The 26689-nt window shown below is 42.7% G+C and overlaps 2 protein-coding genes across 6 annotated transcripts in view; one reads left to right on the top strand and one right to left on the bottom strand.

The window, feature by feature from the left end:
- The window catches only part of SZT2 (SZT2 subunit of KICSTOR complex), an 89883-nt gene extending 64910 nt beyond the window's left edge, over positions 1–24973 (bottom strand). For 4 of the 5 annotated variants that reach the window (XM_081195223.1, XM_081195227.1, XM_081195225.1 and 1 more), the window contains exons 1-11: positions 24870–24973; positions 18390–18515; positions 18049–18222; positions 16097–16267; positions 10522–10653; positions 8228–8387; positions 7464–7570; positions 4629–4839; positions 3550–3720; positions 1682–1913; positions 1214–1343 (exon numbers count right to left, since the gene is read on the bottom strand). In XM_081195223.1, the coding sequence (XP_081051349.1) occupies positions 1214–1343; positions 1682–1913; positions 3550–3720; positions 4629–4839; positions 7464–7570; positions 8228–8387; positions 10522–10653; positions 16097–16267; positions 18049–18222; positions 18390–18515; positions 24870–24899 (1644 nt within the window). In that variant the 5' untranslated portion in view covers positions 24900–24973. The remainder of the gene's footprint in view (positions 1–1213; positions 1344–1681; positions 1914–3549; positions 3721–4628; positions 4840–7463; positions 7571–8227; positions 8388–10521; positions 10654–16096; positions 16268–18048; positions 18223–18389; positions 18516–24869) is intronic. The other variant, XM_081195226.1, reaches the window with a different exon arrangement.
- MED8 (mediator complex subunit 8) overlaps positions 24898–26689 on the top strand; it is a 29161-nt gene continuing 27369 nt past the window's right edge. Inside the window, exon 1 of the mRNA XM_081195257.1 lies at positions 24898–25037. Coding sequence (XP_081051383.1) covers positions 25032–25037 — 6 coding nt within the window. The 5' untranslated portion in view covers positions 24898–25031. The remainder of the gene's footprint in view (positions 25038–26689) is intronic.

Below are 26689 nucleotides of genomic sequence, written 5' to 3'. Positions count from 1 at the left end.
GAAGCTTTTCCAAAACTTTCCCGACACCGTGCTTCGCAGGACGACAAAACTCGCGGAACGAATTAATTTCGTCTTGCGAGGCGCCACTGTATATTTTTACAATTTTTTACCTTTTATTTGTATACAATTGATCTGGGCTTACTGTATAAAAAATTAAGAAAATGAGCATTTAAAAACAAACAAACAGAAATTAGCTGCAAAGTTATTGCAAATAATAAGGTTAAAAGGATTGTGAGGAATAGAGTTTATCTTTTGGAATTTTCCCTATCGCAGTAGCCAAATACAAAGGCTACACAGAACAGCACATCAAGCAGCACAGTAAGGGACAGGAAAACAAGAACTGTATTATTTACCTAGTCAACCGATGGTTTCCAGAATATTTGTTTGGTATTTGAATTCAGATTAGATACTCCTTCTGCAAGGTTTTGATGGATTAACCTACGCCTGCAACTGTCATTTTAATAAAGTCTACTGCAGGGGTCGACAAGCTTTTCTTGCCTCGGCCTGGTGACAATCGCACAGCGGGCCAAAAGGCAGGGGAGCATGTGCCCATATGTGTGCAGATAGGCTATTTCCAGTGCACATCCGGGTCAGAGGAGCACCGGAAATAGCGCTTGCGCACGCATAGGAGGCCCCTGCACATGCGCACAAGCTGTTTCCGGTGCTCTTCCGACCCAGAAGTGGGTCCCCAAACCACGCCGGTAAGAGCAGGGGGGGGGTCGCCGCGGGCTGGATAAACGAGGGTTTCAGGCCTTATCCGGCCCCCAGGCCAGATGTTGGTGACCCCTGGTCTACTGCTTGCAACCTGCTGTTGCATAAGAAGCAATGACTCTATATAGTCAAGAACCTACACACACACACACACACACCATCTTTAATTGATGGTCTTAAAAAATGCACATCTATACAGGTTGACTTGGGATAACTCAGAAGGGAATACCTAAGAAACTGTATGACTAGACACAGTAGAACTGAACAGGTTCATGCAGTACCCTACCAAAGAGATACAACATAATTGAAATACAATACTGCAGAATATCATCCACCCCTGAAAGTAGGATGAACAAAATACCCGTACTTCCCTCTCCCCCTCGACATGCAAATCAGCATAAGGCAGTCAACTCTAAGAGCTCAGCAGGCAGGCAGCTAAATTAGATATAAGAGCTGTGCCTCTATTATCTCAGTCAAGGATCAGAGACAGCAAACAACATACCGGTGTTGTGGATCCTGGAGGAATGTAGAAGAGAGGCACTCCATTTCTAGTGCTTTCAGGGATTGTGAAGTGTTCTGGCACACTGTCAAACGACTGTAGGTGAACCAGCATCTGATCTGTTTGGTTGATGCTGAAAAGACAACATCACCCCCACCAGTGACATTTACATTACACCAGTGCATTGTCAATGCTGATCTACCAGAGACAATTACCATCTCCTATTCATACTTTCCTTACAAGCAGCGATAACTCTTTTGCTCATGTAATGAAATTGTCTTCTGTGCCCAGCCACTGTCCAGCACCAGAGATGGAAAACAATAAGTTTAAGAGCAGCAGTGGAAGCACTGCTTCTTAAGAGTGAATACACAGCTTCAAAGAAGAAGAAGATACATACTGCCCATGATGCCTTTGGGAAGGAAATATGGAGGGCCACCACCCCAGTAACGGGGCAGGCGCCAGCAGACTTACCTTTGCAAAGTGTTCCAGAAGCGGCGTATCACAGTTGTGCGGTACAGGCTGGTGATAGGTTTCCGCATGGTGCAGCTGATGTCGTGCAAAATGTCATAGCTGCCCTCCATAGTCACTTCCACCCATGTACTACGTTTAGAAGGGTCCAAGGGCCATGGGGCCACTGCCAAGTATTCAATTCTCATATTGTGCTTCCACAACAGGACTAACTTCACTTCTAGATGAGTGCCACCTATATGCATGCAGTAAGATTGTGAGAACGGGTTATAGTCAGCGTCCCATCTTGCCCCCACCCCCACTGCACTACGCCTTGAGATGGATGTGCATGCATCATTTCTCAAAGAGGCACAGATTCAGGACCTTTAACAGAGCCGACTAAGATCAGGAACACACAATTAAAGTGCTTTTCCGTGAAAGATAACATGGTCAATAATTTTACTTGGCTCATTCACCCCAGATGATAGCAACTATCTCGTTTTTAGACCCATGGGCCACGGACCACATAGGGAGAGTATAATGTTTATTATTTCAACAGACTAACAATCCCAGTGCATTTGAGACAAATTGCATGTTCCTGAATCTAACACAGAAACATCCACTTATCTGCTGTGCATGCTTGAATTTCTTATTCATGCAGCTACATTTGGCAGCAAGTATTCCCTTGAAGAATACTTGGCCTCACAGCACAAAATGTGCTGGGACTCTGGAAAAAGAAGTTTCTGTGCACTGTGTGGCCTCCGTTGCATCAGGTTTCTGGTCTCTTTTCTAGCTTTCTACTTTTTATTCACACACTAACAGCCAAAAAAGCTCCATTGTATCCATATACATAATATATTAGTCAAAATATGGCATGGCACAAGATTTGATGATGAAAAACTCAGCTCCTTGCCCCTTTTTCCTTTTCTTTTAAAAAAAGATATTTTTAGCTTCTATAGAGACAAGATCTTTTTCTTAACAGAACCCCCCTCAAAAAAAAAACATCTAGAAAATGGGATTAAGAAAGGGATAGCGAATCTGCAGCCACCCAGATGTTGTTCTATTACAACTCCTATCACCCTTGACCACTGGGGCTGATGGGATCTGGAGTCTACGGTCATCTGTAGGGCCACAGGTTCCCACAGCAGCTTTAAGCTGAGTACAATGTGGGAGGGATGGGGAGAAGATATATACAGTTCCATCATGCTTACAAGCTTTTGCACACTGATGGTGTGTTAAACTGGCCCATAGTCCATGAGTGCCCAATATTTATGCTGATTTATATGAAGTTCTTGGATACATGGATAGACAAACAGAGCCAAGACATTCTGGCAAGCTTCGCCGATGAGCTAGAATGTGAACCTGAGGTCACCACATTCAGACCCAATACTACATCCGTCCCACCACACTCGCTCTTAGGGGGCAGTAAGAAGACCCCTGATGGTACATGGTGGGCTTGAGCTATATTCTGGATAAGGGATGGGGAACATTTCAATCCAAGGGCCACATTACCTTCGGGGCAGCTTTCCAGGGATCACACACTAGTCGTGGGTGGGGGACAGAAGCAAAAGCAGCAAATGCGAATTTTACCTTTGTACAGGAGGACAGTTCCTACACACATTCGTACACCCCTGCCCTATCCTTCATCCCAGTAAGCAGGAGGCATAATCAGAGTCCAAGGACACATTCCAGCCAGGCAAAACTCGAAAAACACTCAGCTGTGCAATGCAAGGCTATCGAGGGATGTGGCCAGAGGAAAGTCCTGAGGGCCAAACTGAGGGGATTGGAGGACTCCGTTTGGCCCCCAGAACCTGCTCTGGGTAATGTCCGAATGGGCATCAGATGAACACTGGCCACACTTCATAAAGCAGAGTAAGATTACTGGAAGTCACCTTTTGTGACGTTGACCTCGCGGATACTATAACCTTCTCGCAGCCGGACAGAGATGATACTGATAAGATCAGCATGTACTTCCTTCTCCGTATGCTTCTTCCGCCTCATAGCCAAGGCAGGGTTGCTGCTTGCGGAAACAAGGTGTTCATTGAACAGCCTGTGCTGGGACACTGCAACGACAGTAGACAATTATGCCAGTTATTCCCACCCTTAACAGAAGGTCCCAAGGCACTTTGCAAGGGCCTCCAGCAGCTACTAGGAAGAGTCAACCACACAACTGAAATGCTAAGGCTAGAAGTCTAGGATGGAGACAAACTGTACTTGGTAGGATGCTTAAAATAACATGCTTAGAATTGACCACACTTTTCTTCTTTAAAAGGAGCAGGATGGAGAAGCCCTGAACTACTCCTGAAATGCAGACCTCTTCAGCATCAGCTGAACCTTAGGATATTTAGTGGAGGGCCTGCCAACAATTTGGTCACCAACAGATTGTCATCTAATAATTTATCAGAAGCGGGTGTTCCCTGTGACAGCACTGACCCTCTGGATTTCCCTCCCAGTATGGCAGGCACCACATTTGATGAGCTTCAAATGAAGATTCATCTGTTCTGACAAGCTTTACTCAACCCTCAAGATGTTTTTAAAAGTATGCTGCTACATTTCTGCTTTACTAAGATTTCACTATATTATATGGTGCTGTTGCATTTCAGATGTGATACGCCTATGGTGTGTGTGTGTGTAATATATAAAATAATATATTAAATATTAAGTGGTATATAAATGCATGAAACTGAAAAAAGGTCTATGAAACAAAACCGTGCTGTTTTGTTTGGTTTTGTTCGGTTCTAGGCCAACTGTTTTTTAAAAATGAGGCAAAGAATAGCTGAGAGCTTCCACAGTCCTGCTTATTCATCCTTCAATCTCATGCAAAATCCATCACACCCACTATCTTGCAAAGGTGGTCTACTATGCATTTACACATTTCAGACATGTTCAAGGTTCTTTGGCCTTTCCAACTAGTGAAGACAGGGTGGGTAAGATGGGGAGTATTTCTGAATTCCATGCAGAATAAGCTCACCACAGTAATACTCAGGGTTCAGCGATTCCCCGCTGCGCAGAAAGGAGTACAGCAGAAAAGCTTTGTGGTAGACGTTTAGGTCCAAACTAGAAGGCTCCACCTCAGGACACGTGGAGAGGTATGTACCAAACGTTGCCATGGCAATGAACTTCATGAGCTCCACATTGGGAACGTGACCAAAACTGCAATCGTAAGAGTAGACTCCACCCACCTGGGGAAAGAAAATCACATGACGCTTTTCCCTTGAAACAGCTCCTGCCACCTATATTGTAATGAACTCAATTTCATCCCATCCTGCCGAAGTGTATGCCAAACTGCTGGGTGCACAATGCAAAAAAATAATAATTCTACAGCTTCAACCCATGCAATTATTTCACTCTGTGCTCCAGAAGTGAAGACGACAGCACCTTCCTGATTGCAACACACAAAGCAATTTTCTCACCAAGCCCATTTCACATTAGTCTACATATACGCAATCATCCTGTCTCCCAAACTACAGGAAGAGGATTGGCTTTATATGTGACAATGGGCATTGCAACTCCTAGCTCCTTCTGTAGGTATTTCTTCTTGCTTTTAGACCAAGGCCTGAAAAGTAAGGTACTATAAGCCCCTGCTTAGTTGATACCTTGGAGCAATGATCCAGGGAGTTGGGCATGAGAATAGAATTTTAACTGTCTAGCACAGCGGGTGGTGCTGTGGTTTAAACCACAGCCTCCTGGGCTTGCCAATCAGAAGGTCGGCGGTTCGAATCCCCATGACGGGGTGAGCTCCCATTGCTCGATCCCAGCTCCTGCCAGCCTAGCTGTTCAAAAGCACGGCAAAAAAGTGCAAGTAGATAAATAGGTACCACTCCGGCGGGAAGGTAAAAGGTGTTCCCCTTTCATTAATTTAGTTCTACAAGCTCTCACTCCCAATTTAAAAACTTAATTTGTTTAACCCAATATTCAATTTAATTTAAACAATCCCTCATTATTAACAGAAAGGAAAAAAAAACAAAAAGATTTTTCCCCAAGGTCCGCCCCAGTTTCCTTCCACGAATTCCCTTTTTTAATAAACACGTCCAGTCAAAATAAAATGATATACAAAAAGTTATATAAAGATATAAAAGATATAAAATATAAAAAGATTCAAAAGATAGTTACACAGCCTTTGGATTCCAGATCTCCCCCCCCCCCTTCCCCGGTTTGAATTCCCCATATCCCTCAGTCAATCTATTGTCAGCCTGGAAATCTCAAGTCCATGGCCAGATTTTTCCCCAGTTCCACCTTGCCGGGGAATACAGCTGGGAGGGGGAGGGGGGAGTCCCAGAAAGTTGGCAATGAAAGTAAGGTTTTAAGTGTATTGTATTTTCTTCTTTTTTTCTGTATTTTTTGAAACTCTAATAAATATGATTTAAAAAAAAAAAGGAAGGTAAAAGGTGTTTCCGTGCGCTGGTCTGGTTTCGGTGTTCTGTTGTGCCAGATGCAGCTTAGTCATGCTGGCCACTTGACCCGGAAAAACTGTCTGCGGACAAACGCCGGCTCCCTCGGCCAGTAAAGCAAGGTGAGCGCCGCAACCCCAGAGTCATCTGTGACTGGCACTAACTGTCAGGGGTCCTTTACTTTTACCTTTTAGCAGTTCACTAATTCACCTGGAACAGGCTGCTGTTTTAAATGGTTAGGAATTTATTTAGTGGGCTGCTTAAAATATGAACTGCTTTAGGGAGGATAGTTCAGGTGCTGACACCTGTCACATCTGAGTAGTTTGGTTTGATTTTTTTTTAAAAAAAAGCTTTGGTATTTAAAACCAAAGGCGGCATTACTTCGGTAATAGGCAATGCACAAATTCAAATTTCTAAACTTCACTGATTGTTCAAGACAATGTTCTCAAGGATACAGGAGAAGGGCGTATAGGTGAACTCACTCATTTTTCAACAGTACATAGGCTGAACAACTGGTGCCAAGACTAGATGGTGTGGAGGAGCTGTGCTGTGCCACTGGCCTTCCAAAACTAGTGTTACTGCCATTTACTGGGACATGGCAGCGTCAAGGTGGCAGTGTGGTTGAAGCTTCATGGACACACCTGCAAAGTTATCTGGGGTGTCTGTGCAGGTCTAAACCTTGATGCAACCCTGCACTAGTAGAAAGCAACATCTACATAGCTGTCAGGTCACTGCCCCATCTATTCTTAATTTCCCCCCCTGCTGTAAGCAAACAGAAATCCCTCTGCTCAGTGCTCCCCCCCCCAGGGGATACTCAAGGGTACGCAGGCCCAGCGCCTCTTTTTTCCTTGCTAAAAAGTGTGGCACTTACTGTAACAGCTTCACAGTGATTACTGGCACCTATTTTCAAGGGTTGACAAAAAAACCTGTTTTCTTACTTAGGCTTTTCTTTTCAGTAGCTAGGTGTGCAATCCTATACATGCCTGCTCAAAAGCAAGCCCGATATACAGTATTTCAAACGGGATCTACTTTTAGGCAAGTGCAAGGCTTCAACTGGGACTTAATCCTAGGTAAGGATTATAGAATTGTACACAACTATAGAATTTCAGCCTCAGCTACCACCCAATTGTGTACCACAAAAATCCACCTGGAATAAGTGTTTCCGCCAGATTCCTAGGCAGCATTACTAGAAGTCCCAGTTCACCTCCCAGCAGGCATTGGGAAAGCAGGTAAATCCAGAAATGAAAGAGGAAACTGTTGCCAAGAGTTATGTGGCAAAGGTGGAGATTTCTGGAATGCTGGGCACCACAGGCAACAGCCTTGTTTTCCCCTGAAGGCTGGCTGGGTTAGCTCTGATCACAGTGCATGCACAGTAAAGAACTAATGTGCCTGTCACCAGCACACTTCCACAGTACCTGAACAAAGGAACAAGCCACAGTCCCACTGCGCAGTTGGTTGAGCAGAGTCTCACAGACTGCTACATCTGGGACACTGGTGACACCATCTGTGATCACAATAATCCCTGCAAACAAACAAATATTAGCAGTAGATGGGAGAGGGCAGGCATTCTAAAAGGAATCTAAGAGTTAAATCCCAAGGGAGACATACAATTGATGGATAGGGGTTAGAGAATGGCTACTTTAATTCTAGAGGAGGCATGCAGTAGCTTCCTCAGATTCACAAGATTCATTCTCTCTCTCTCTGTGTGTGTGTGTGTGTGTGTATCTCTATCTCTCTATCTCTCTATCTCTCTATCTCTCTATCTAATCATTCCAAGAAAGACCCACAAAATGCATATGTGACAATTCTGAAAAAAGAAAGGAAAAGTTCTACCTTTCCCCAGGTAGACTGAAAGCTGTAAGAAAAGTTTTGCTACGTGTTCAGATAGCACTTAGGGAGCAGCCCGAGGCAAGACGATCAAGCGGTAAAGTCCGCTGTAGTGGGAACAACCTTGACTTTCAGAGAAAGAAAGGCCAAGACTCAAAACCTCTTGATTTGTTAAGCCTCGAAAAGTGGATCACCTTTTCAGTCTTGTATACTCTTGGGCAGAGCCAGGCTAAGGCTCCTCTCAGCTCCCTTGGGTCATTCACACGTAACGGATGGCTTTGAAACTTCCGCAACTCCCCCCCCCCCATGCTTTCCCTAGCAATCCCACCTTCAGGAAGACCTTTAAACTAACCTGCACTGGAGTTGGATGGCAGCAGCTGAAGTGCCAGAATCCCCTGCCGAATCATAGTGACAAGTCCGACATCAGCAGTGACCATAGAGACGCCCAGTTTCCTCCCAGAGGGCTCCTGGGGGTCACAAAGACGTTCCTGGTTAAGGGAGGACAGGTCCACCTGCAACAAGACAAGTTCTTATGAGCTAAAACTGTGAGCCACCCCTTCACTCACCTGCAAGTGCCCAAAGGCCTCTCCTCCAAGTAAAGCCCATTTTCCCCTGCTCTCCACACACCCAGGCTCAAAAAGTGCCTCTTGCACATCTGGTAGACTCCAAAATCAGGTTTATAAAGTGAATGGGAAAGAATTTTCAGGACCACCTTTGCTTAGCATCGTATGAAGTGACATTCCCTGGTGTTCTGATCCACAGCCCCCAAAACAGAGGGGAGTTTGGTCTATACCAAAGTGTGCCTGAGGTAGTTGTAGGGAGAAGCAAGTTTTTAATCAAATCAATCAAGTCTTCCTTCACAGAGGGATTGTTTTGAGCAACCTCTGACAGCCCCAACCTGTATTGTTAGTATCCGCAGTTACTTTCAGGTTTTTTTATTGCAAGATTTCTGCAGGGAAACAATAGCATCAGCAAAAACCTGAAAACCCATCCCAGCACACATGACAGCCCTCAGACAGACACACAAGCTTTTTCATTTGCGAAATCATAGAATCATCTACTTTTGCCGGTTGCTGGTGTCAGCACATGCTTCAACAATCTCAGGCACAGCCTCTGCCTGAGGCCAACAACCCCACATCCCATCCTACTAAGTTTCAGTTATGTTGATCCTGTGCTTAGAAAGAGCTAACTCTGCTTTCAAAGCAATTGCTCCAGAAGCCACAGGGGAAGCTACCTCTCTATACAACAACTTGTAAGCCAGCTCCAAAAATGAGGGTGGATAGAGGTGTTGAATCTGTCTGCAGCACAGAAAAATGAAAGGACAGTTAAGTCATGTGCTCATGGAGAGGATTCAAGGTACCTTTAATAAAAAAAAATTGTGGTTGCTCTCAGGATCTTATTAAAAATCCCTTCTTGCTTTTTAATTCCTCTTCACACACATGCAGCTAAATCATTTGTTTCAGGTGCAGTGCTGTGCCTGCCAAACAAAACTCTTCTCCGAACAGGCTCATTCTAATTCTCAACAGGAACTTGAAGAACTTTCCTATTCTCCAGCCAACAATTTGATCTCACAGTAATCTAGTCAGCATTTCTATGGAACATCTCTGATGAGCATGTGTCTTGCTCCTAACAAGAAGCAATTTTTGCTGCAATGACATTCAATTATGTAAAATATAGTGCCTAAGCTGCAAGGGAAAGTGAGGGCGACACCACCACTTTCCCAGGTATCTCCAAACTTTATGCTGATACAGGGCAGGGCAGTCATTTGGTTGGTTATGGGGATGCAATAATCACCTACGTGTGACCAAGCAGGGAAGCAGTTGTAAACTGGAAGAGAGTTACTGTTACATAGCATTTACAAAGTACTTTTAAACGTGTTTAAACCCTTTTCCACATGTTATGGTGGTTGTGGTTGCTGCTTATTAAATTTCTCTACAGGCCTTCCTCTGAAGATTACAGGGCAGTTTACAATGCCATCTTCAGTCTCCTTAGCACCATCCTGTAAGGTAGGCTTCTATTATTGCAATAACATAGGCTGAAAGATGGCAGCCTGTATAAAAGGCACCTAGTTAGTTCATGGCTAGGGTGAGATTTGCATCATGTATACTAGCAAGCAAGTTAGTTCGTAACCCTTCTTTTTCAGCTACTCACTTAGTCATAAATGACAAATACATACGCATTTAACATTCTCAGAAAAGCTGCTAGTAAATACAAGAAACAAATAAGTACCATACTTTTCCGTGTATAAGACTAGGGTTTTTTACTCAAAAATAATGTTTAAAAACAGGGCTCGTCTTATACACGGGCAGCGCATTGTGGGGCCTGGTGATTGGTTGCAGCCCCCAAAATAGGGGGCGTCTTATACATGGAAAAGTATGGTAACACCTATCTGCAAGGCTGCACAAGAATCCTACACAAAGGGCATTTTCCTTAAAAAAGAAAAGAAGAAGAAAGAACCCACTCTCTCTATGGAAATAACTGGTTCAGGTCTTTCATCATTTATGCAGTCCCAGCCAGCACAGCCAATGGCATACATCCAGAGTGTACCATGCTGGCTACTCTTGGGATGGGTGGCTTCATAGACTGGATGAGCAAATAATACAAAAACTCCCACTCATTCAAAGCAGCAGAAAGTAGTCTTCTCACCTGAGTTTTGGGCTCATACTGCTGCTGGAGCATCTCAGCCACTTTGTTCTCAAAGGTGCACAGCCGTGTATAAACCTGCTGCAGGAAGGTCTCTGTTTTGGTCTCATCCAGCAGACAACCTTGGAATAGTACCTGGGCCAGAGACAATGGAAATCCTTATTTGTTCCAATTAAAGTACTCTGCTGCATACTGAGGCAAGTGATACACCATCAAAACCTCAGAAAATCTGAACAGTGGATTGCAAAAATTCACCACCAAGCAGTTGTTGGTTTTGTTGTTGTTCTTTTTTAAAAAGGTGAAATTCTACAAATGATGTTTGGAGCCAGAAATGCGCAAAATTTTATGGAGATAAAAGCTTCCTGCAAAAGCTGCTGTGGCATATAGCCAAATTTCAACTAGGTTTCCCAGGACAAATCAGTAAATTATATCTCCTGGAGATAATTTCCAGCTCAAAATTCATCAAGATAAACTATCTACGACATTGTATATTATGCTAGCAAATCAGTTTTCAAGAATTGTTCATTTAAATATAACACTGCAGGTGGGACCTGCCATGAAACGTTGCAGTGTGGAATGTTCTTGTTCGGTGTTCCAGCAAGCCAGTCACGCTGTATTCCAGGATACTCTTTTTGATTCCCCCTGCTACCTATTTTCCTTCTTCCACATCCCCAACCCAGTCAATCCACATTCCCTGGCAACTAAGCATGTTGAGTCCTCAGGCTGCTTGAGAGGTCTGCCTTGTTGGGGGGTTTTCTGAAAGATTTATTTTTTATTGGTACTTCTGCAAGTATTGAGTTTTCCTCAAATCTGCTTGTCTGTGGATGCTGCTGCTGCTGCTTTAGATACACAAGCAAGGTCACTCATGCCTGAACACAGGAGAAAGGTAGAACGATGAAGATGTATATTTTGCGCCTCTCTTCCCTCTCCTTAAAATAGCCATGGGAGACAACCTGATGTCTGAACTTGAAATACATGGCTATGTCCTGAAAATGAACGCCAATTTTCATTCAAATATCCCCGTCTTCAAACAAGCCATTGTGTTGCAACTTCTCTACTCTGGCTGCCTGCCTGCCTGCCTGTCTTAGAAATTGGGTTCATCATGTTTCAGAATTTCAAAATAGCATGTACATTTTACAACCTAATTTTCCCAAGGTTCGTTTTGATGTTTCAACATTCAGCAGAGTTACCAGGTGACAGATATGGGAAATGAAACCGAAGACTTTCCTTTGCTTGTCAAAGACTTCCACATTTTTGCAGTTTCTCACTTTTGCTACTTTGCACCATGCCAGGAACCTACTTTCTGTGCCAGCGGAATTAAGCACTAGGTATGTTAACAACCTCAAGGAATCTTTTAAAAGAACACTATTATTCTACCCCTAAATCACTGCATGACTAAGTTAGAAGATGTGCCAGAAATAATATAACCCAGGAATCCAAGCCAGCTATCAGAGTCTCACCTCTCCTATTGCCTGCCGCCTCATTCTCTTCTATAGACAAGAGAAGTGGAGAATCATGGGCAGAGAACTATCACAGTAGTCTGGGTAGCCTATTCTTTGATTCACAGACAATCTGAGAAGTTGGCAAGACCAGTGCAGCATGCTAGGATCACTCCCACTTTGACCCTTACTCTTGTTTCGTGACACGAGTTTAAAAATCAAACTGCCTGACTTGGTTGCAACAAGGCAGAAACTGGTAAGAACTGGCTATACGTACAGAGGTTACTTCAAGTTTCCTGATAAACCAGGCATCAACATCAAATATATCACATGGGCATTCTGGGATGTTTTTACCTTTTAACTTCTTGAACCTTGCCCCTTTTTTTAGAAGGTTGAGAGAAACCCCTCCTTGCTCTTCTTGATTCCCCAACATCACAAAACCCCTCCCCCTCTTCTATACAAACCTACAAGACCCAAAATCCTAGAGCAAGGGCAAATGTTGGCCCCTTACAGTAATACCCGTTTCTCCTAACTACTGGATGCTCTGCATCTCATTGCAGCACTTGATGAAACAGCTTAGGTAAAGGATTCCGTTGTCTTCTTGTGCTTCTAGGAGCAGGGCTTGCGATCCCACCAAAACAGCTGAGTATCATCCTAAAAGGCAAAGATTCTGGAACCGAGCTTCTGGTCCAGGCTTACAAACACACGTACAGAGCTGTAGGAATTATCATCTGAGCACTGGATATGTAACTGAATCTCTGTTCTGTCTTCTGGATTTCCATATCAAATGGGTGTGCTTTCACCCCATCCTTTTTTTAAATATTTTGTTAATAATATATTAACTTTTCCTTTGAAAGAACTTATTTTTTGTCTTCAAGGTTACAAATGCATATGGGGTATTATATCAAATACACCCGAGATTTAATCTTTATAAGCTGCACTGCATTAATAAATTCAAAATTGAGTATCTTTTCCACCCCCCCCCCTGTAATTAATAAAAGCTTTGCTATTTCAACCTGATTCCTTGTTGTGGGTGAGAATCTTTGGATTTCAAGAACCTTAAGACGCATTCTCAGGACTGTGCGCAGTCAACCCATACAGAGTTTCTTAGAGACACTTGGAACAATTGTGTTTCCCCCACTGAGCAAGGCAGCTAACAAACTAGGGTTGTCTCTCCAGTCTCCCTGAACCTAACTAGACAAAGAAGGGCAGCCACATATAATGTGTTGCAGGACTGATATTGTAAGCTTCATTCATGCAACTGTTTCATTTGCCTATAAAATGTAGGAATTATTCCTTAGATGAAAGCAAGTGTGCAGTGTTCTGCTGCTATATGCAACTTTCTCCCAACCAGGGTGGATTTGATTTAAATCACGATTTAAATCACTAGTCAGTAAGACTTGATTTAAATCTTTTTTTTTTACAGAAAGACATTCTTGCTGGTATAATCTTAATATTTAAAACCAGATGAAGATTTCATTTTTGGAATAATAAATTTTCAGAACTTTTACAGTTATATCAAAAATTACTGATTTGGTTATACTATTAGTAATACATAGACAGAAAATTAGGAAATTACTGCTAGGTTTAATAAGTTAACTGCTTATATTTGGACAACTTTTCTTCTGTACTTTATTGGAAAGAGAAAAATAACCATTTCCTTAATAACAATTTAAACAATTTATTTAACTAAAAAATAACATTATACCATATGTATCCGTGTTTGTTAACTGATGTGATTAAACAATAATTAAAAAAAAAGACTTAGACTGAGTTTTAGCACACATGAAAAACTTAAAACAAATCCTTATTTCCTGATGAATAGCCTTTGTACTATAATGTAACCTAAATAGAAAACTATATTTGGAAAGATTTTTCCTCCAAAAGCATTTTATTTTAAAAATCCGATTTAAAATATAAATAAATCCAATTAAAATTTTAAAAAATCTGAATATATATAATATATATATAATAGATAATATATTGATTTTCTATCCACCCTGCTCCCAACCTAGTGTACTTCTGGAACTAGATTTGGGCTAGGAAAAAATGACACAACGTGGTGGTGTGGTAAAGCAGAGGGAGGGGTTCACTCCATGCTCTTTTTCATTTAAATAGCAACCTCCTCCCATTCTGTTTCATAGGTGAACATGGATGGCTGACCTGTTGTAGCTAGTTTCCCATTTGTTTTCTGACAGAGAATGCTGGTTTGTTGCAGAATTGGTGCTCCCATGGATTCATGGGGTTGTCGAAAGAACAGTGGAGCACTAAGTCTGTAATGTGAGCGGTTCTTGTTCACTCTTTCCTGGCACAGAAGGAAAACACTGGGGGGAAATCCTCCAATTTAATGGCAGTCAGGAAGGGAAGGGGGGAAAGGAGTTAAGTCTTCACTGGTCTTATCTTTTGGTTATTATTGTGGAATATAAATTTTATACTGTGAACTACTTTGGACACCGCAGTGGAAAAACTGGCACATGCGTTTTGTATGTAAATAAATGAGGAAGCCAAATAAATTATCAGGCACCATGCAAATGAAAGATCACTGAACGGGATGAAGAAGTAGCTCTATTACTAAAAAGAAAAGTCATTAATATTGGCTTGCTATTCTGGCATTCTGCAAACACAGGACTATGCATATACTCACAGAACAGCTTTTGACACCTACGCGCCAAAAAAATTGCAGCACCCCAACATTTTATTTGCTTTCACTGTCTGCCTTAGGCTCCTAAAATTAGCAACAAGTATACATACAACCTGATACATAAATCAAACAAATCAAGGAAACAAGTGAAAGTAAATATATATTCTAAATCATAGACAGCTATCCTGGTAGCTAGAGGGCGAAGCAGGAAGAGCAAACACACAAACACCATTAATCATGAATATACGAGTAAGAAACTGTTGATAATAATTTCCAAGTAATGAATGTATGAATACTAACAATTTACTAAATGCTGTGGATGTGGACAAAAATGCTGTTTATAATGACCGAACCACTTACAATTGCCACCCAGCTCTAATAAGAGCAGCCAGGAGTATGAGAGGCAAATTCCAACTACACTCAGCACCTCACAATAATCAGAGTTAAGCATATTCAAGCTTTGCGATTGTGCACACAGAAATTCACAAATCAATCGTGTGCACAGAATTCAGCAACTTGAAAATCTCCATATTTGTTTTAAAAGGCAGGTTTCCCCCCGACCTTATAGCTGTGAAAAATAAGCTTGAAAATGTGCGGGCCATTCTGGGAGATCTCAGTATGTAAAGGAGAGGCTACAAAGGATTTCTAGTGGTTAGGGGACAACACTCCTGAGTAACTCCTTATGCCCCTTATGACTGGCAGAAGCAGAACAGGTTGTAGTGGTTAGAGTGTTGGACTAGGACCTGGGAGACCAAATCCCCTCTCCGTGAGGAAGCTCACTGAGTGACCTTGGTCCAGTCACTCTCTTACCCGAACCTACTTCATTGGGCTGTTGTGAGAATAAAATGGGGAAGGGGGAAACCATGTGTGCCACCACCTTTGAGGAAAGGTGGGATAGAAAATGAATAAGAAATAAATTTAAAAGGCTATGCAAAATATGACAAAACATGCGATCCTGTTCAATTCGCATAGTATATACAGGGTTCATAAAAGCATTGCCAATTTTGACATTTTTTAAAAAAAGATGTGCATGGTATAAGATAAAGAGTTAACCAATCTGTAACTCCAGTACCACTGTAATTCAGTATGAATGCACTGCTCAACACAGGTAAAGCTTATCAACAATGGGATTTTTGTCTGTTTGCTGCAGAAATGCACCTTTGTAGAAAGAGCAGCCTTACCCATGCCGTAGGACATAATGCGACATTGAAAACAGATTTTGCAGTGGAATGGGCGTGGGATTAAATGAGAAGACACAGAACTAATCTATTCCTTAGCAAACCAATCTCATTTACAGAACATGATGACTTAATTTAAAAAGGTTTGCCAACAGGAGGACACTTGCTTAGAGCTCCTGATTCTTCCACCCTAGTGTGTTAATTTATGTCACAGGAGAGTCTGGCTCCAATGTTCAATTGTTTAGACATGTAATGAAACCTCTCATTATCAGCAGTCTCTCATGTTAACAGCCTCATGAAACACAAGACATAATAACTACCTGGTGTGTCTGCAGACCAATGATGGAAGAATATACTTGGATGGTGATGAAGATCTCAGGTTGGTAGATAATGTCCGAGCCTGGGATCCGAAAAGGCTTTAACAACCCCACTAAACACCGGGACAGGGCATAGAACACTTCATCGAAAATTATCTCCCCTGTAGAGTCATCCTGAAGAAGAAAAATGACATAGTATCAAGCTTCTACTGAAGTTGTGCCAGAGACAGGAGTTTCCAGCTAACTAACTACGGGCCAGTTGCTAATCTCCCTTTCTTGGGCAAGGTTCTGGAGTGAGTGGTCACAGACCAGATCCAGGCACTTTTGGAAGAAACTGGTTTTCTGGATCCATTTCAATTGGGGTTTAGGCTTGGTTTTGGCACAAAAACTGACCTCTTTCAAGAGAGAGACAAGGGAAACATGTCCCTGTTAATTGTTCTCGACCTCTCAGCGGCTTTTGATACCATCAACCATGGTATCCTTCTGGAGCAACTCTCTGAACTAGGGGTGGGTGGCACCGCTTTGCAGTGGTTCCAGTCCTACTTGGATAGTCATTCCCAGAGGGTATTACTTGGGGAATGCTTTTCATCTCCATTGAACCTTCAACGTGGGGTTCTGCAGGGTTCAATCCTATCCCCTATGTTGTTTAACATCTACATGAAACTGCCAGGTGGGGTTATCTGGAGGTTCCGAGTATGTTGTCAGCAGTACGCTGATGACACTCAGCTATATTTCTCCTTTACATCTGCAGGTGAGGCAGTGAAAGTGCTGGATCAGTGTCTTGTCTCGGTAATGGACTGGATGAGAGCCAACAAACTGAAGCTCAATCCCGATAAGACTGAGGGCACTGTTAGTGGGTGGTTCCCTAGACCAGATGGCTGGGAGGTCACCTGCTCTTGATGTGGTTACACTTGCTCTGAAGGAGCAGGTTCGTAGCTTGGGGTACCCCTGGATCCTTTGCTGTCACTGGAGCCTCAGGTGGCCTCAGTAGCCTTCCATCGGCTTTGGATGGTGGCTCAGCTACGCCCCTATCTGGACAGGGATAGCCTAACTACTGTTGTCTATGCTCTGGTAACTTCAAGGTTAGATTACTGCAATGCGTTATACATAGGGCTGCCTCTGAAGACGGTTCGGAAACTTCAGCTAGTGCAGAATTCAGCGGCCAGGTTGCTCACCGGAGCAAGACGGTTTGAGCATATCACACCGATCCTGGTCCGACTGCACTGGCTACCAATTAGTTTCTGGGCCCAATTCAAAGTGCTGGTTCTGACCCATATAGCCTTTAACGGCTCAGGACGGCAATACCTCAAGGACCACCTGAGATCATCTTCTGAGACATTCCTTTGTGTGCCTTCTCCATGAGAAGGTGGCAACACAAGAACGGGCCTTCTCTACAGTGGCTCCCCATCTGTGGAATGCTCTCCCCAGGGAAGTTCACCTAGTGCCTTCGTTATACATCTTTAGGTGCCTGGCAAAAATGTTCCTTTTTAGCCAGGCCTTTGGTTGATCTGATTTACATCCTATGCCCTTTTTTTGGGGGGGGGGCTATTGGGACGTTGTTTTTATTTTTATTATGTATTTTGTGGTTTTATATCATAATTTTATTCTGTGAATCTCCCTGAGACCCCCGGGTATAGGGCAGTATATAAATTCAATAAATAATAATAGGAGCATTCCATATGTAATATTCTGGAGACACTTATATAAGTGAATATATGAAGTGCTCTCTCTACTGGGAATAAGTCAAGATACCCAGCAGACAAAACTCCTGTATGAGGAGTTTTCTATTTTCCATCAAGATAGGAAAATAGAGCCTGGGAGACTCTTCTCCAAGACAAAGATATGCTATCGCTGACAAGACAAGCTTTAATGAAGAAGCACTTCTAGGGCAAGGAAGAGGGAAAAGGATGACAGAAACACTCAGGGAACACGGGATGAGGAACTAGTACACTTACCACAATCCCCGTAGAAGGGCTCAAATCCAATTCAATCACAAAACGGTACTGGCGCGCAAGGAAAGTGACTTGTGTAGAAGGCACTAGGAGATATGGCCTGGGTTGAACAGGCTCGTCAGGTTGCCAGTTATTTGGAAGAATGCTGAGAATATCCAACTCATTATCTGAATGCACCTTCAAAAAGAAAAAAATGGGGGGGGGGGGAATGGAGGCAGGACACAACCAAAGGGTAAAGCTCGGTTATAGATGCATCTTCCTTCTCAGATGTTCATCAGCTTTCCTACTTTGACTGGCCTAACAGGTCATCATTCAGAAGTAAACTTTACGTGCAGCTTGCTTACCAGTTCAGATTCAGGCACTGCCCAGATCACCTGATGCAAACGACTGAGAAACCAAGCCAGGCGCACGTTGCGTGAAATTCGATAATCCTTTTTCATCAAGAGAAAGACCTGCCCGGCCTCCTCTACCTGCAAGCAACAAAAAAGAACTGTAATCTCACATCTTGATTATTTCGTAAGAAACTCACCTGTTGTCTTCAAATTGTTCTTTGTCATTATACCGCCAGAACAGGATGGCAAAGATTATATCACTCAACAATTGCCTTAAGATGCTGCATGAGCCCACTTGTTTGATAACACCAGGAATATTATTGACATTTTGGAACTTTTGCAAACTAATACCAATACAAAAGCAGTGTTAATTTTTATTGATGCGGAGAAGGCCTTTGACAACATTTCTTGGAAGTTTATGAAGAAAAATTTGGAAGGGATGGGAGTGGGACGGGGGTTTGAAAATGGAATAGAGGAATTTATTCAGAGCAAAAAGCTAAACTGATAGTTAACAATGTGGTGACAGAAGAGTTTAAAATTGAAAAAGGAACACGACAAGGGTGCCCCCTATCCCCTCTGTTATTTATTTCAGTCCTGGAGGTGCTTTTGAACATGATTAGGGAGGACCGGTTGGTGCAAGGAATACAGGTCGGAGTGAAACAATATAAACTGAAAGCCTTTGCAGATGACTTGGTTTTAACATTACAGGAGCCAGAATCTAGTACGAAAAGAGTTTTAGAATTGATTCATGAGTTTGGTCGGGTGGCGGGATTTAAGTTGAATAAGCAAAAAACTAAGGTTTTGGGGAAAAAATTGACACCTTTAGAAGCAGAGGGGTTTCAGAAAGAGACAGAGTTAAATGTGGTTAAAAAAGTGAAATACCTAGGGGTTAATTTGTCTGCTAAAAATTTGAACTTATTTAAAGACAATTATGAAAAATGTTGGTCAGAAATCAAAAAGGATTTAGAAACTTGGTCAAGATTGAAACTTTCCTTGTTGGGTCGAATTGCAGCTATAAAAATGAATGTATTGCCAAAGATGTTGTTTTTGTTTCAAACCCTACAGATTGTGGACAGAGTGGAATGTTTTAGAAAGTGGCAGAAAGATATTTCTAAGTTTGTCTGGCAGGGCAAAAAGCCCAGAATAAAATTTAAAATTCTAACTGATGCAAAGGAAAGAGGGGGATTTGCCCTGCCGGACTTAAGGTTATATTATGAAGCTGCAGCTTTCTGCTGGATGAAGGACTGGTTACTCTTAGAGAACACTGATGTCCTAGATCTGGAAGGGTTTAATAATGCTTTTGGATGGCATGCATATTTGTGGTACGACAAGGTAAAGGTTCACAAAATGTTCAAAAACCATATTGTCAGAAAAGCAATATTTATTGTCTGGACAAAATACAAAGACTTATTAGAAAACAAGACCCCAAGGTGGTTATCACCAATGGAGGCTAAGGCCCGAAAAAGAGGCTGGCTGGCCGAAATATTGGGAAATAATAGAAAAAATTGGAGACAATTGGAGGCTGCAGAGTTTAGAAAAATTAAAGAATAAGGTGCGAGATTGGTTACATTACGCTCAAATTCAAGAGGTTTTTAAATTGGATAAAAAAATAGGATTCCAGGTGGAAAAATCGAAACTAGAGACAGAACTGCTTGAACCAAAGACTAAGGTACTTTCGAGAATGTATAACTTGCTGCTTAAATGGAACACTCAGGATGAGACAGTCAAATCAGCCATGATAAAATGGGCTCAGGATATTGGGTATAACATCATGTTTGAGGACTGGGAAAGGTTATGGACCACCGGAATGAAATTCACGGCATGTAATGCCCTGAAGGAAAATATTATGAAAATGATATATAGGTGGTACATGACCCCAGTCAAGCTTGCAAAAATATATCACCTGTCTGATAATAAATGTTGGAAATGTAAGGAGGCTGAAGGGACATTCTTTCACCTCTGGTGGACTTGTCCAAAAGTGAAGGCCTTCTGGGAAATGATCTATAATGAGTTAAAAAAGGTATTTAAGTATACCTTTCCCAAGAAACCAGAGGCCTTCCTCTTGGGCATTGTTGGCCAGAAAGTGTTAAAGAAGGATAGAACTTTCTTTATGTATGCAACTACAGCAGCAAGAATACTCATCGCAAAATATTGGAAGACACAAGATTTGCCCACACTGGAAGAGTGGCAGACGTAATTGATGGACTATATGGAACTTGCCGAAATGACTGGCAGAATCCGAGATTTGGGAGAAGAAACAATGGAAGAGGACTGGAAAAAATTTAAGGACTATTTACAAAAACAATATAAGTTGTATGAATGTTAAGAATTTGCACGATTCGGAAACCTTAGCTCCAGCAACTAGATTTGTGAAACAGGAAATTAAGCTATAAGTAAGAAAAGGTCGAAGTTTAAAGTAATATCATGTTTAATTTAAGGTTTAAGTAATTGATTAAAAACTACTTTAAACTCAGAAGTATAACATTTGAAAGGCACAAAATAAGGTACGAAACAAGGTAATAATTTGCTGATATTTTTATTACAAAGAACGCAGGGTAAGGGAGATGTGAGGAAGTCCAGTTAGTTATATTAAAAAAAACGTTTTGAATGGTTGGTTTTCTTTTTTCTTTTCTTTTTTTCTTTTTCTTTTACTGCCTTTTTATACTGCTACATTCCTAACTTTGTATTTGAAAATTTAATAAAATATTTTATAAAAAAAAAGATGCTGCATGAGCCCAAAGAGCAAGATGTACAAAAAATAAATAAAAAATGGTATATTTTATTTATTATTATTTTTTATTTTAGCTATAGAAACATACATCACCCACTCATAAAATATCAAGGCAGTGTACAACAGTGCATACAAATACAATAAAACATAAAATTGCATAAAGCAAAACAAAATAATCATTACAATGACTGGCAAATCTTGGAGGCAGTGGCGTAGCATGGGCAGCCACAGGGGCATTGCTCCAGGTGCAAAACTGTTAGGGGCACAAAAATTCAACACCTGGTGCTGCCTCAATACAGCTACGTGCTTCCATCACTGGGGTCTGTTGAAAACGGCTTCTCCATGCGAACCAGGAATTGATCTCTCATTTTCTTATCTATGTGGCTGTGATCTCCTGGGTGATGCAGACACCCACCCCACCCCTCCATTTGACCCTGGGCACTGGCAATCCACGCTATGCTTGGGGGTAGTGAAAATTAAGCAGCTGAATGGGCCTGTCAGCACAAAATGTCTTCAAGAGATGTTCCAAAATTACCAGTAAAGATTCCTGCCAAATCTCTGCAGAAGAGCATTATTACTATTATTATTATTAAGAGCATTTGTACTCCTGATCTTCCGCCAAAAGGCTCCCAGAGTGACTTACATACAATCCATTAAAACAAGACTGTCCCTAACTGCAGAGTTACAAACTGGAAAAACCACAACACACTAGGAAGAAGGGGCAGGGAGGAAAGAGGAAAATAAGGTTCCTAGTAAATTAAGGGAGAGGTTCTTCAGCCCTGCCCTGAATTATTGGGACACTCACATGCACTACTTTAAGAGGCACTACTGTTCTGCAACCAGACAAGGGACACTTTATGAGACCTCCTCATGACAGGTGGGAATCACCCCAGATTGTGAGGAGAGGAGCAGGAGCAGCCTAGGGACTATTTTGCTGCTTGGCAATGAGGCTGCCGGAGCCCCCACCCAGAACTGTCCAGTTCCCAAGAGACATGACGTCCCAAAAGGCCCACCCACCACTGCCAACCCACTCTCCATAGAATGAGACTCATGACTAGGATTCCTGGCTTCTGGTTGAAGCCAGGTGGGTTTCTGAGACACAGGAGACAACAAACAGCTGTTCTCTGAATGATCTCAGTGATCAGGCTGGAATATAAGGGCCCAGGTGGTCCTTAAGTTGTCATAGGCTTTGTATTTCATCACAATAATATTGACGTTAGCCCATTTAGCACACGGGCAGCCATTGCAGATGTTTCAGCAGAGGTGTCACATGGGGTCTGCCATCTAGTAGCTGCATTCTGCATTAGCTGAAACTTCTGGACCAAGCAGAAAGTCAGTCCCACACAAAGTGCATTGCAGTGCTGAGGTTGCCAATGCATGGACTACAAAAGCCAAGCTAACCTGATTCAGATACGGCTGTATCTAGCATACAAATGAAGCCAGCGAAAGGAACTCCTAACCATAGAAGTCACTTGCACCTCGTATATTTAGAGAAATACCCCCATGCTACATACTTGTACTTTCAGAACAGGCAATTAGCAATGTGAACTACCCACAGAGATTCTATCTTTCCAGAATTCAAACTCAGTTTATTGGCCCTCATTCAGTCCACCACTGCGCTCAGGGATTGAACAGCCACTCCCAATTCAGATGTTATGAAGAAACAGAGCTGTGTGTGATAGGTATACAGTCATACCTTGGTTTTTGAACAGCCTAGTTCTCGAATGGTTTGGCTCCCGAACGATTGAAACCCAGAAGTGACTGTTCGTTTTTGAACGTTCTTTTGGAAGCCGAACATCCGACAGGGCTTCCACAGCAGGAGCTTCCTGCAGCCAATCAGAAGCCATGATTTGGAAGTCGAACGGACTTCCGGAACGGATTCCGTTCGACTTCCAAGGTACAATTGTACTGGTGAAACCATGCTCCAAAACTCTTAATGGCCACTCCATGTATGTGTTAATTAGCAGTGGGACAAAATAGTGCCCTACAGAACCATGTAGCACAAGAACCAGGAAGAAATATCCACTACTATTTGACAGGAGCTGCCACTGTGCAATTTACAATGTGATCCTAGGAGGGTTTAGTTAGTAGTCCCACTGGCAGATTGCTAAAATTAAAGCTTACATTTTCAACAGAATTAGAGAAAGAATACGACCTGACATTCTTTTATGGAAAATTCCAGTACTATGTGAGAATTCCACATGGACATATATGATAATATTTTCAAGATTTTGTAATTGTAATCAATTGCTTTATTATTTCTTTCTCAACAGCTGGTTAAGAGTATGTTAAATCACTGGAATTAGTACTGAAGTCTGTGTGGTATGTTCAGTGTACAATGTTGTAAATGATTTATTTCTCTTTAATACTAAAAAAAACCTCTAACTACTTCAGTTGAATTTACTCTTAAATTTGTGTGCAAATGCATTATCATCTAACTATCTAACTATCTGGCATGTGGGCCCTTTAAGAGAAACAGCTATGACCCGGGAGGCCTGGAGAGGTGACTCAGGTGTGGCCTGGCTGGAAAAGTTTGTTACTAATCTGTGCAGGCTTTCAGGGCTCTTCAAGAATAAGTTTGCTATGCCATTAACTAACTGAGTTTGTAATGCATTTCTACATAAACTACAGAGGACAAAACACATAGGATTACAGCATGAGAGTTTTTTGGAACTAGAAAGGTTTCATATTTTTACAGCCAACAGGTGATCCAATGAATATATAATATTGCCTACTTTATATTTCTTACATTAATATCAACTTCCCTTGGAATACCTGGTCACTGTTAGAGATAGGAAGAGCAAAAATGGCCAGTTATTCTTATTCAAAAAGCCTGTTTTTTCCTTAATGGCAAATCAAGGCTGCTATCCTTAGACATATGCTCTATTTACCTATTAGGCCTTAATTCTGAGCAAGCATCCATAAGGCTGCTCTGTAGACAAGTGGAGGAGTAGCAAGTCGACTTGAACATGCTACCACATGTGCACTAATAGTACCAAAAAAGTACCAGGGCTGCATGTGGGTAGGTGATGCAGTAACAACAATGGGCATGCAGAGTCCAGCACATCTCCCTACGTCTAAACATTTCCTCTGCCAGAAGCATTTGGCTCTGTTGTTCTCTAAAGGCACCTCTCCGTAGCAAAGGGACTCCCTACTTGTGGCACCCTCGACTGCAAAACTGTTGGTCAAAGTAGGGATGAGCTTTTGATCGAATACACGTGTTCTCATGAAATCTCTTTCAGGTTAGGTGCAATATACAGCCAGACACTTATCCAACACTACTGTATCATGTTGTTTTTTTCTGTGTAACTGGGTTTGTTTGTTTTTAAATCACAGGCTGTTTGACGGTTTTGCTTTTGTGACTGCAACGTTAAGTTGCGACTTGTCTCATTCACGGCATGTTTGTAAACTGTCCTGTGGAACATTTGGTGAAGGGCGGGCTGCAAGCGCAAAACAGATACATAAACACATAGTAAACAAGATCTAGGAGTGGCAGTGAGCCGTTATAGGGCTGTGCCCCGTGTCTGTACGCAATGCAATACGCTCCCTTGCATCCACGCGCTCACTCCACCGACACACATACACAGCGCCCCGAGGCAGGGACTTCCCTTTGCATCCCCGCAAAGCCTCTCGCCCCCTTCGCAGCCCTTGCCTAGGAAGCTCGAGCGTTCTCAGGCAAGAGAGCGAGCGCGTGCCGCTGCACACGGCCCGGCCCCCCGCGCTCCCCAGCCCCGCTCGCACAGGAAAGCCAGGCGCGCTACCTCTGCTTCGGGTCTCTCCGAGGCCGCCATGGCCAGCACTTTCCAACTCCGTGACCTCCGACCTCGTGACGCACCAACCCGGAAGAGGAAGCAGCGCGCGCGTGAATAAGCCGCCGTCCGCGGGAGGCTTTCTTTATATCGCGGTCTCCGGTCTCCGTCACTATGCAGGTGAAATAAGCGGGCGGGGTTAGTGGGTCGGCGGCGCGGGGGCCTTTGGGGACCGCATCTTTCTTGGGAACTGGCTAGTTCTAGCCTAGTAGTCTAGCTGAGGAACCTCTCCCTCCCTTAGTTTACCTTGTTTTCCTCTTCCTTCCCTGCCCCCTTCCCCCCCCCCCATTTTGTAAGCCTGCGGGTAGGGACTGGCTTGTTTTAATGCATTGCCTTTTTGGCTGAAGAACGGGGGGGGGGGTACAAATGCTCTTTTCACAATAATAATAGTGAGAATGCTCTTCTGCAGAGATTGGGCAGGCGTAGCAAGCCCTTTTCAGCCCAAGGGCCCTGTTTCCTTTTGCAGGCCTCCCGGGGGGGGGGGGGCGTGCTAGTGGCGGGTGAGGAAATGGATGTGATTCTTAACTGTGTGCATACTAGAAGCTGCGTGCTAGCCGGACGAAAGTCGGAGTTTCTGCACACGTACCTCGTGTGTCCTCCATCCAGGCAAGCAAGAAGCATTATTGGGAGTTCATTGACTCGTTGCGGGCATGGGGGCAGGGTTGCTGAGGGGTGTGGCCCAAGGGTAGGTTGGAAGGCTACGCATGGTCGCGGTGCCCGAGGTGACCCACCCCTCCTCTGGGGAAAGCAGCTGCAAAGGTGAATAGGGTTCTTGCATTTTTATAACTTAATAGGTGTGCAAGGTATCACAGTAAGTTGCATGCAACCCTTTCGTGAAGACGTTCTTGCCTTCAAAAGCAAGAACGTACATGTATAGATGAATTCTTAACAGTAGAAGAGGTAAAGTGGATGCAGCGTATTATGAAGAGATTGGGAAAAGTTGAAATTCTCTTCTGTGCAAGTTTTTTAAAAGTGTTGGAGCCTTGCTGTCTTTTACAACTGATTCGTCTTTAGCTAACAGACTATCTGCCAACTTAAGCTTCAGATAGCAATACTTTAACATGAAAGTTCCATTAAAATGTGCTAAGGATTGGCGTGCTAAATTGGTGGAGTGGTATTCGCAGTTGCAATAGGACTCTTGGGTGGATTTAAATGGCATCTTTAAAAGCTAATTACAGTTCAGCCATAATGTAAAATATGTTGGTGTATCTTTGCTTCTTCCTGTAGGAGTTGAGATTTTCCTCATAATTAGCTGCATGCCCTAACTCACTAATTCATCTTAAAATTATTCATATCTTTAATTTATATCCCAACTTCCCTGATATAACCATGGTTAGTGTGAACCCTGGTATAGATAGAAGACCAATAGTGTCTAGCAGTAAAAAGGAAAAGGGGGAATTCATAGGATATGGGGAGAAGAGACAGAGGAGAATATGAACTCAAAGGGAATGGAGATCTCTTAATCATGGTAAGGAGATAAATAAATGTTACATGTTCTTTGGATCCCAGAGCCTATTAGTCAAAGTATTAGTAATAATAGCAGTTTTATTATTTATACCCCGTCCATCTGGCTGTGTTTCAGCCACTCTGGGTGGCTTACAGCACATTAAAAATGGTAAAACATTAAACATTAAAAAAAATCCTGATACAGGGTTGCCTTCAGATGTCTTCTAAAAGTCAGATAGTTGTTTATTTCCTTGACATCTAATGCAGGAGATCTTGGGGTCCTCACTAGGCCCCAGTGCTGGAGGTGGTTCTGTTAGATTGCAAAC

Source organism: Podarcis bocagei (assembly GCF_964188305.1).
Source record: "Podarcis bocagei genome assembly, chromosome: 5".
Taxonomy (NCBI): Eukaryota; Metazoa; Chordata; class Lepidosauria; order Squamata; family Lacertidae; genus Podarcis; species Podarcis bocagei.
The sequence above is the reverse complement of the archived record's forward strand: the minus strand, read 5'-3'. Positions and strand labels throughout refer to the sequence as shown.